This window comes from Bubalus bubalis, chromosome 9, assembly GCF_019923935.1.
Source record: "Bubalus bubalis isolate 160015118507 breed Murrah chromosome 9, NDDB_SH_1, whole genome shotgun sequence".
Taxonomy (NCBI): Eukaryota; Metazoa; Chordata; class Mammalia; order Artiodactyla; family Bovidae; genus Bubalus; species Bubalus bubalis.
This window is the reverse complement of record NC_059165.1, coordinates 61,757,567-61,769,435: the sequence shown is the minus strand read 5'-3', so window position 1 is coordinate 61,769,435 and position 11,869 is coordinate 61,757,567. Positions and strand designations below refer to the sequence as shown.

Sequence of the window (11,869 nt, the reverse complement as noted above, 5' to 3'; positions counted from 1 at the left end):
GTGAGGGGCGCTCCTAGGGTGGGGGAGGGCGGAACTGGCAATTCTAAATACCCTGCAAGAAAGTTTGTAACCCCGCATTATTTCTGATGAGAGATATAATCTCCAGATCGGTTACCCTTCATAGCTTCTTCTTGAGAATCGGAGAGGCTCATTGTGTGTGACAGGAAAAGTGAAGCCTCTAGGAGACATCTCACCCCTTGCCCTTGCACAAAGCTGGATCTGGGTGCAGCCACTTGCTGTACACTGGCCTTTGCTGAGCAAGCCTTAGAAGGCCTTTGTTGATCGAGGGAGTAGTGACCTTAGCAGAATCCCAGGCAGAGTCCTTTTTCCTCCTCTAACAGAAGTCAGCCATCCCAAAGCAGTGTTGACGGATGACGAAAAACGATTAGGGACAGATGAGGGGATTTTGTTTGGTTTGTATTTTGCTTTTTCAGTTTAAAATAAGACTGGTGAGGAAACATCTGGGTTATAAAATTCATTATGAACAGTCATAAAATGATTGCCCACTATCACCATGGGAAAATGTTACTAATTATTCCTTCTTCATAAAGTGAGAGTAAAAACATAACCAGAAGCTATTGGAGCTTTCCTTCACAGTGTAAACAGCTAAAATTGCCTGTGCTTTTCCATCCCTATGATTTACATACATTATAAATTAAGGAAAATTTTTGTTTTATGTCTCACAGGAACTCCGAAACATAAACTGCGTTACAGAGAGGATGTAGAAATTAGAACCACACTTCAGGAATTGTTACTGTACTCTATTTTTTTAATAAACTTATGTATATGTAAGTACACAGATGTAGATGAAGACACTGAACTAAAGTTATCTGCAGATGAAAAATAAACCATGGGTTTTATTTTTAAAAAATAGGCTTTCAGACTACTGAAACCTCTCAAAACATAGTGACACATTTTATTTTTTTCCCCATTTATATTTTATTTTTTTATTTAATTTTATTTAACTTTACAATATTGTATTGGTTTTGACATATATCAAAATGAATCTGCCACAGGTATACATGTGTTCCCCATCCTGAACCCTCCTCCCTCCTCCCTCCCCATACCATCCCTCTGGGTCGTCCCAGTGCACCAGCCCCAAGCATCCAGTATCGTGCATCGAACCTGGACTGGCAACTCGTTTCATATATGATATTATACGTATTTCAATGCCATTCTCCCAAATCATCCCACCCTCACCCTCTCCCACAGAGTCCAAAAGACTGTTCTACACATCAGTGTCTCTTTTGCTGTCTCGTATACAGGGTTATTGTTACCATCTTTCTAAATTCCATATATATGAGTTAGTATACTGTATTGGTGTTTTTCTTTCTGGTTTACTTCACTCTGTATAATAGGCTCCAGTTTCATCCACCTCGTTAGAACTGATTCAAATGTATTCTTTTTAATGACTGAGTAATACTCCATTGTGTATATGTACCACAGCTTTCTTATCCATTCATCTGCTGATGGACATCTAGGTTGCTTCCATGTCCTGGCTATTATAAACAGTGCTGCAGTGAACATTGGGGTACACGTGTCTCTTTCAATTCTGGTTTCCTCAGTGTGTATGCCCAGCAGTGGGATTGCTGGATCATAAGGCAGTTCTATTTTCAGTTTTTTAAGGAATCTCCACACTGTTCTCCATAGTGGCTGTGCTAGTTTGCATTCCCACCAACAGTGTAAGAGGGTTCCCTTTTTTCCACACCCTCTCCAGCATTTACTGCTTGTAGACTTTTGGATCACAGCCATTCTGACTGGTGTGAAATGGTACCTCATAGTGGTTTTGATTTGCATTTCTCTGATAATGAGTGATGTTGAGCATTGTTTCATGTGTTTGTTAGCCATCTGTATGTCTTCTTTGGAGAGATGTCTATTTAGTTCTTTGGCCCATTTTTTGATTGGGTCATTTATTTTTCTGGAATTGAGCTGTAGGAGTTGCTTGTATATTTTTTAGATTAGTTATTTGTCAGTTGCTTCATTTGCTATTATTTTCTCCCATTCTGAAGGCTGTCTTTTCACCTTGCTAATAGTTTCCTTTGTTGTGCAGAAGCTTTTAAGTTTTATTAGGTCCCATTTGTTTATTTTTGCTTTTATTTCCAATATTCTGGGAGGTGGGTCATAGAGGATCCTACTGTGATGTATGTCGGAGAGTGTTTTGCCTATGTTCTCCTCTAGGAGTTTTATAGTTTCTGGTCTTATGTTTAGATCTTTAATCCATTTTGAGTTTATTTTTGTGTATGGTGTTAGAAAGTGCTCTAGTTTCATTCTTTTACAAGTGGTTGACCAGTTTTCCCAGCACCACTTGTTAAAGAGATTGTCTTTTCTCCATTGTATATTCTTGCCTCCTTTGTCGAAGATAAGGTGTCCATATGTGCATGGATTTATCTCTGGGGTTTCTATTTTGTTCCATTGATCTATATTTCTGTCTTTGTGCCAGTATCATACTGTCTTGATGACTGTAGCTTTGTAGTAGAGCCTGAAGTCAGGCAGGTTGATTCCTCCAGTTCCATTCTTCTTTCTCAAGATAGCTTTGGCTATTCGAGGTTTTTTGTATTTCCATACAAATTGTGAAATTATTTGTTCTAGCTCTGTGAAGAATACCATTGGTAGCTTGATAGGGATTGCATTGAATCTATAAATTGCTTTGGGTAGTATACTCATTTTCACTATATTGATTCTTCCAATCCATGAACATGGTATATTTCTCTATCTATTAGTGTCCTCTTTGATTTCTTTCACCAGTGTTTTATAGTTTTCTATATATAGGTCTTTAGTTTCTTTAGGTAGATATATTCCTAAGTCTTTTATTCTTTTCATTGCAATGGTGAATGGAATTGTTTCCTTAATTTCTCTTTCTATTTTCTCATTATTAGTGTATAGGAATGCAAGGGATTTCTGACACATTTTAAACACTTTAAATTCATTTAGATCAACACTATGTCCATTTCTTAAGGGGCACAACTTTAAGTCACAGATGTAATAAAAAGCTTTCATACTCAACTTTGGTTGAGTCAATTGCTCCTGTTGGCAGTTCTGTCTTGAATATAATTATTCCCTTGAGTTGCCAATTCTTGATTTCTTTTAGAGCCATACAGATACATCAGCTTCACCCTAGTCAGACTACAAATGGGTCAGACAACAAATAAGGCCTAAGAAGTTAGTCTCGATGTCTACTTTGATCTTTTCCCTAGCATGTTACACAGTTAATAGTAAAATATGCTAGTTCTGAGTTACAGGAGATAGAAATCAGTGCAAATCTTCAGGGAGGACCAGGAAAACATCTCAACCTACATTCCTCCTATCTGTGAGTTAATAGCATGATCAGTATTAAAGAGCATTTTGTCTTTATAGGACCCAGTATACAGTAGATGTAAGCTGGACTTATGTTGGTATGGCAGTTATTGGGCTGGCAAAAAAGTTCATTCAGGTTTTTCTGTAAGATGATATGGAAAAACCCATACAAACTTTTTGGCCAACCCGGTATTTATCAGTTAACTAATTAATTGGTATGTGGGAGTGAGCTTGAGTCAGATATTGATTAAAAAACAGCTTTAACCATCTCATAAGTTATCTTAGATTAGTTTTTAAATGCTTATTACAGAACATTTGGGGAGTGGAAAATATTTAAAATCACTCAATCACATTATTCAGGGATTTAAAAAGAAAACACCTTTTTATAATTAGGAAGTATGGGAAACAAATCTCCAACAGAGGATTTTTTAAATATTTTGGTGTATATAATGACATAATATGGAACATTAAAGAATGGCACGGGTTCATGTTTGCCATGGAATAATGTTGGAAGATGTATTAGTACTAAAAATAAAGGTCTTCTAGCAAAAAAGAAAGACATATTTAGTCTATATCCTGATCTAATAGTCCATGGGATGGCAAAGAGTCGGACACAACTGAGTGACTAACACTTTCACTGATCTAAAACCTACCCACCTACCCTAGAAAGAGTGAGAAAGAATACTAGTTAATGTTCTTTTCAATTTTATCATGTGCCAAAACATAGTTTTAAGTGTTCCACATGAACTATCTCACTTCTCAAAATGTTAGAAATATCCCTATGGTGGGACTCAAACCATTCTGTTTGATTTTAAAGTTCATATCCTTAACTACTCACTATATTGTGTTGCATACTCCCAGTGTTGGAAAAAAAGCCAATTTGCATGATAGTATGTAAAATGTAGTCTCAGTTTTGTAAAACTAAAGTTGTCTTCTCTATACTGTGTATGCATTTAGAAAAATCTGAAGAATATATGCCAAACCTAACTCTTAAGTAGTGGGTTAAAGGAAAGTTCTTCCTGTTTTGTATTTTTCTATTTTAGTTTTTTTATTATTGCTTTTATAGTTAGCAAAATAAAACTGAATTTTCAAAACAAAATTAGGAACAAATTACAAGTACATTTTTATCCTGATAAAAACTTGAGTTTTTTAACATAAATTTTAAAATAAAAAATTCTTTTCCTTAGTGACTTTTGGGATGGTAAACCCACATATGTATTACTTAAACAAAGTTATGTCATCTCTATTTTTGGACACATCTGTGGCTGGTGAAGAAAGAACCAACTTTAAGTCTATTCGCAGCATAACTGACTTTTGGAAGGTAAGGTGTGATTGGATGAAATAGTTTTAGGTATTGCATAAAAAAGCCTTTGGCACACATCATAGGGACTTTGATATTTATTGAAGGAATGAATAAAAATAAATGTCACTTCTTCAAACTATTATAATCAACCAGTGTTTATTGAGAACCTGTGTTCTCAGTGTGATATAGTTCTTACAACTTTAAATTTGTATATGGTGAAAATTACTGTTAAAAATTCCTTGAATTGCCAATAAATTCTTTGCCCATGTTGTGGCACAGGGTTTTCAGTATACCCTCAGAGAAGAAAGGTTATAGAAATGAGTTAATACTTGTTAAGTGCTTAGAACAGTACATAGAAAGTACTCAGTAAATGTTAACCACCTTCATTATAATCAACATCATCTACCATTACCATTATTAATGGTGGCTTGGATAATAATTTTCATACTTGTCCTCAAAATCATTGATTTTTATATTCTTATGGATAACATTATGAATGTAGATTCTGTTCACAGTTGATATGAAAATATTTTTCCCATAACATGTATTTTTCTATATGAAGTTTATGGAAGGACCCCTTTTGGATGGTCTGTACTGGGACTCATGGTACAATAATGAGAATCTGTATGATTTAAAGAACAGCAGTCGCATCTACTATGAGAACATACTTTTAGGACTCCCCAGAGTCCGTCAACTAAAAGTCCGCAATGGCACATGCAAGGTCCATTCATTCTTTCGGTCTTTGATGGATGAATGTTATGACAAATACACTTCTAAAAATGAAGATATGGCTGATTTTGGCCTTAAACAGCATACTGAGTAAGTAGTGTAAAATTACACATAACTTTTGTAGCACTTAGCATTGTATCTTCAAACAACTGTGAAAATATATTTATTTTCTAAATGATACCAACAGAGAGCTGGCAGGTAAGGAGACTCTTTCAATAATAGTATCAAAGGAAGACTCAGAGATGCAGTGTTGAGAAAAGGAAGAGTAAACCTGTTAATTTTTTGTTTACCATAGGATACAAAGTGGGTTTTTCCCCCGCAGCTGTGGTAGATGAAGTGTTCACTTCAGTTCAGTCGCTCAGTCGTGTCCGACTCTTTGCAACCCCATGAACCGCAGCATTCCAGGCCTCCCTGTTCATCACCAACTCCTGGAGTCCACCCAAACCCATGTCCATCGAGTCGGTCATGCCATCCAACCATCTCATCCTTTGTCGTCCCCTTCTCCTCCTGCCCTGAATCTTTCCCAGCATCAGGGTCTTTTCCAGCGAGTCAGCTCTTCATGTCAGGTGGCCAAAGTACTGGAGTTTCAGCTTCAACATCAGTCCTTCCAATGAACACTCAAGACTGATCTCCTTTAGGATGGACTGGTTGGATCTCCTTGCAGTCCAAGGGACTCTCAAGAGTCTTCTCCAACACCACAGTTCAAAAGCATCAATTCCTCGGTGCTCAGCTTTCTTCACAGTCCAACTCTCAGATCCATACATGACCACTGGAAAAACCATAGCCTTGACTAGACGGACCTTTTGTTGGCAAAGTAATGTCTCTGCTTTTTAATATGCTATCTAGGTTGGTCATAACTTTCCTTCCAAGGAGTAAGCGTCTTTTAATTTCATGGCTGCAGTCACCATCTGCAGTGATTTTAGAGCCCAGAAAAATAAAGTCTGACACTGTTTTCACTGTCTCCCCATCTATTTCCCATGAAGTGATGGGACCGGATGCCATGATCTTCATTTTCTGAATGTTGAGCTTTAAGCCAGCTTTTTCACTCTCCTCTTTCACTTTCATCAAGAGGCTTTTGAGTTCCTCTTCACTTTCTGCCATAAGGGTGGTGTCATCTGGATATCTGAGGTTATTGATATTTCTCCTGACAGTCTTGATTCCAGCTTGTGCTTCCTCCGGTCCAGCGTTTCTCATGATGTACTCTGCATATAAGTTAAATAAGCAGGGTGACAATATACAGCTTTGACGTACTCCTTTTCCTGTTTGGAACCAGTCTGTTGTTCCATGTCCAGTTTTAACTGTTGCTTCCTGACCTGCATATAGGTTTCTCGAGGCAGGTCAGGTGGTCTGGTATTCCCACCTCTTTCAGAATTTTCCACAGTTTATTGTCATCCACACAGTCAAAGGCTTTGGCATAGTCAATAAAGCAGAAATAGATGTTTTTCTGGAACTCATATTGAACACAAGGCAAAGTGCCCATTTTTGCTTTTATAATACTTAATCAGCTTCTCTGGCTCTGGCAAGATGCTCTCATACACATCCCAAATGCTTTTTGGGATTCCTAGGGAGTGTCTCTGAAGTACTCTGCTGCTTTCTCACTCTCTGGCTTACTTCAGTGATATCTTGTATTGTTGCCAGTAGGGCTTCCCTGGTAGCTCAGCTGGTAAAGAACCTGCAATGCAGGAGGCCCGGTTCAATGCCTGGGTTGGGAAGATCCCCTGGAGGAGGGCATGGCAACCCACTCCAGTACTTTTCCCATGGATAGAGGAGCCTGACAGGCTACAGTCCATGATATTGCAAAGAATCGGACAGAACTGAGTGACTCAGCACAGCACAGCACCTTGAAAAGGGGCAGTTAGGTTTACATACACTGCATCGGATGATCCCTGCCAAAGATATTTTGGCCATTGTTCTCCAAAGTGGCTGTGGTTAGTACTAGTACAGACTCACGTCTACACTTTATATTGAAAATGTAAAAGCCCAATGCCACTGACCCTACCTACCCTTAACATGGAAGGTGCTGATATCATTGCATTTAAGGTCATATTAAATCATAGAGGCAAAGTATCTTTTTTAGAATTTGATATTTATCAAAGTGATGTAAACATTTACAAAGGTCCACACTTTCCTGCTTATAATTTCCATTCCACAAGCAACCGCTTTTAGTTGTTTCTTCTTATATATACTTCATATTTCTAAATAGTATGCATATACTGCTGTAGTATGTAGTATGCATATAGTTTTGTATATCTATCATCTGTGTCACAGAAAATGTGTGTCATATATCGTTCTTATACCACTCCGTCCTCCAACAAACTTCCTATTCCTCTTAGCCTATGGTTATACCATAATTTTTGTTAATCATTGGTCAATATTTATTTTATATTTATATAAATATAAACACAGTGACTACATTTCCCTTCTTGAGTAGCTTCCCCAGTATCCCTAGGACTGATCATTGCTTTGTGGATTTGTTAACTTATTTTCTCTTTGTATGAGTTTTGGGTGTTCTTGAGGGCCACGATGTGCTTGTATAATTCTCTTGTTTTGTATGTAAGTTCTTAAGTATGGTGACACATTCTCTTAAATATTATACTGCTATAATAGTATAATAGTACTACACACTATTTCCCTTTCAATAAAAAATGAGATAAGTCAATTATTTAATTACACATTTTAATTTGATCTCAAGACTAATCTGTTAGGTATTCTAACATTCCAAATTATAACAATTACAAATAATTTACATTCCAAAATTAACATGGATTTAGACTTTTAGTATGTGTCATTTCCTAACAACCAAAATACGAATCAATTTGTGTTTGTCTTTCTAAAATGTAACATTCATTAATTAAAACCAGTATTAAAAATTGGAAGTAGGAGAGGGTTAGCATAACAAACATTCTTGTTTCATTTTAACAATCATGTGGAAAACGTGCAAACATACAACTATGGAATTTTCATTAAATAGTGTTTTTTCTTAGTGTAATCATTTTTATCTTCTCTGGTGAATGCAAACATGGTATTACTAATAGGAAAACAAGTTTAAGCAGAGCATCTTTGGATGATTGTTCAAATCTGTTTGGGGAGACTAAATAGGAACTGAAATGAAGAATCAAAGCTTAATTTTTTGATATCCCATCACTAAGTTCGCTGGGCTTCCTGAACTGCTCAGGGGGTAAAGAATCTGCCTGCAATGTAGGAAACACAGGAGACACAAGTTCGATCCCTGAGACAGGAAGATAACCCTGGAGGAGGAAATGGCAACCCAATCCAGTATTCTTGCCTAGAGAATTCCATGGACAGAGGAGCCTGACGGGCTATAGTCCAAAGGGTCACAGAGTCGGACACAACTGAACACACATAGCACACACACACAACTAAGTTAAAAGTAGAAAGAATGGAAACAAAATTTACTTATATAGATTTTACTTTGTGTGCTTTCATTAAAATAAGATACCTATATAGCAACATAGACATTGTAATAAAGTTTTTATTTATTGGACATTTGTAAATGGTATATGATTGTTAGAAGACAAACTGTAAAGCATCTTTTTCCCCACACTGAGACAGATATTTCTGAATTAAAACCCTGGATATTCTTGTCCTCCTCAAAGACTGAAGACACAAGGACATGTTAACAAAAAAAATTCATCATTGTATTATAGATTTCAAGTTCCCTGAGGCAACGGATTAAAATGTTTTTTTCTCATAGCACTTGTATTGTCCACAATAAGCACCAAAAAATGAAAACATATGCAACCTTAAGCCTTTTAGCTTAATCCTTAACTCACCACCTTGCTTCAAAATTACTATAATGCTTATGAACTTAGTACTACTTTTTTTAAACTACTTTTAAACCAAAAGTTAACTTAAAATCTTATTCTCAGTCAAGCTTTCTCATCTCTCCATTGTTCTTTTTATGTCTAACAGATGGAAGTACTCTTCTCCTCGTACGAACTCCCCTTGGCACTGGGGTTTTGTTGGTGTTTACCAAAATGGGGGGTATATTTTCACTTTATCAAAATCAAAATCTGAAACCCTAAACAAGTTCATTAACCTCCGAATGAACAGCTGGATCACAAGAGGGACTAGAGTTATTTTTATTGATTTTTCAGTATACAATGCTAATGTAAATCTATTCTGCATTATCAGGTGAGTGACTCAAGACCTCTTATTAGTATATTGAATTTAAAAGGCATCCAGAGCCCTCGTTAGAGTTTCCAGTTTGTGCATGTTTGTACTGAGATTAAAATCATAAGTTCCAATATAAATATAATGTAGTTCCTCCAATAATGATGAAGAAAAAGCAACATCATATTCATTGTTTTACTCTTTCAGGATATATTGCAGAACATGAAGAATTACATACAGTAGGTTAGTTTTATATTGCTTAAGACTATATAGCCTTATTTCTTGTCATTCTGCAGCTGGACAAATCTGAGATTTAGCCTAACGATTTCTTCCTTTAAATCAGATCATTCAAATCTGTTGATTTCCTTTCACAATGAGCTTCTTTATTAAGTTATTAATTTTTGTCTCAAGAATGAACAATTTAAGATTCAAACAATATATAACAGCAGCCAACATCCTAGACATGATTATAGCTGACAGTGATTTGCAAATGGCCCCAATTCTTCACATCTTTGCCATGTAAACTTGTAGTACCCTGTCACCCAAGGCAGGGTGAAATACCCCAGAACTAGATACTAGACTCAACCATGTGACTTTCTTTGGTCAATGGAATGTCAGCATATATGACAAAAGCAAGGGCTTCTCAGGTGGCACTAGTGGTAAAGAACCCACCTGCCAATGCAGGAGATGTAAAGAGATGCGGGTTTGATCCCTGGGTCGGGAAGATCTGCTGGAGGAAGGCATAGCAACCCACTCCAGTATCCTTGCCTAGAGAATCCCATGGACAGAGGAACCTGGCAGGCTACAGTCCATACGGTCACAAAGAGTTTGATACAACTGAAGTGATTTAGCACGCACACACGCATGATACAAGCAGAAATTTGAAAGGGGTTTGTACATTAAAACTTGCTGTCTTGCACTTCTGCTATTGCATGAGAATAACATGCCAGGGCTAACCCGTTGGACCCAAGAAAAGGATGAGAGACATCCCCTCTCACGAGGAGGAGGAGGAAACAGCTGAAGAGAAAAAAATTATTTCTGTAGGTCTGATTATCTTAGATAATCCGCCTAACCCGGACCATACTATTTGGCTTAGGCCTGAGGACTGGCAAAGCAAATACCATTACTGTGATTCAATCTGCCTGGGGACTGAATTGGCTTCTAAGCCATCTGGGAATGGGTGAATGCCTGATACAATTAAGGTTCTGTTAGAAAGGAGGAATAGGATAATGAATAGGATAATGATAATAAGGAATAGGATAATGAAGTCAGTAAGCCACTTTTTTCTCTTGAATTTTACATTTTTCTTCCGAATGGAATATGGAATCAGCCTTGACTCTGACTGGGGAACTTGGCCCTTGTGCAACAGTGATGGTGAAAGATAGTCACAGCCTTTAAAATGTATAAAATGAAAGCAAATGAATTACTGTCAGCAGCATGTTATAGTATTTTCTTTCAGGGAATCACCTTCTTAGCAACAGTATTCACCTTTCCCGATAGTCCTGGTAGGGATAAAGTAAAGAATACAAATCACTCCAATGCCCTAAATAAGAATAGAAACAATGGGGTAATTGGCTTACAGTCATACGAAGAACTCCTTGTAATACTACATTAAGTCCATATTTTCTATCTCTAGGTTTCATGCTTATTTTATCTTTTAAAATGTTTTTTAGAAATTTCAGCAGATTTTGAAACTTTTAACTGGTAGTATAATCAATAGTTGTATGGGAGCATATTGCTTACACTATGACCGTATCCACTTATTTTCCTTTTGTACACATACCTGGCAAACTAAATGCTCATCATTTTTTGCTTTTTGTTTACTAGTCTACACTTCAGGTCAAAATACTAAGTTTCTTTCACTTCACTCACTTGCTCAAATTTGTACACTGACTGTATGCAAGGTGAAAAAAAATCCTGTTTTCTATTTGTTAACTGGATGTTTTGTTCTTGATTTTGGTGAGGTATTTTTGGGGTTGAGGGGGGCAGCACCTTATTCCTGTACCAATAAGATTTGCTAACACCTTCAGGTAGGAATAATTACATTATGAATTTGTGATAGAGATCCTGGGTTCCTTGAATTACTGCCAATTCTTAATTACCTGCAGTTATGGAAAAAACTAGGAATACAGGGAATTACCTAAAAATCTTTTTATATTTGGTACTGGAGTAATTTTTATACTTCTACTTGCATATAGATCTTTGTATCCAAAATCCAGTGCCTAAAGTTAAACAGAAAACATTGGCTTTAGTATAGTATGTTATCTTGAGATTTAGAAGCAAGAAGTTATCTCTGATAAGCTAAAGGGGGAGAGTGTATTTCCCTCCTCTTAAATATTTGGGGAGCCCTGAATAATAACAGTAACTAACAGTACAGCATGTTCTTGAACATCACCCCTCATTCTGTGG

General features: G+C 36.8%; 1 protein-coding gene across 1 annotated transcript in view; it reads left to right on the top strand.

Moving 5' to 3' along the window:
* The window catches only part of PKD2L2 (polycystin 2 like 2, transient receptor potential cation channel), a 42,295-nt gene that overhangs the window by 1,436 nt on the left and 28,990 nt on the right, over nucleotides 1–11,869 (top strand). The window contains exons 2-5 of the mRNA XM_025292647.3: nucleotides 687–788; nucleotides 4,482–4,615; nucleotides 5,160–5,416; nucleotides 9,260–9,481. Of these exons, the coding sequence (XP_025148432.2) occupies nucleotides 687–788; nucleotides 4,482–4,615; nucleotides 5,160–5,416; nucleotides 9,260–9,481 (715 nt within the window). The remainder of the gene's footprint in view (nucleotides 1–686; nucleotides 789–4,481; nucleotides 4,616–5,159; nucleotides 5,417–9,259; nucleotides 9,482–11,869) is intronic.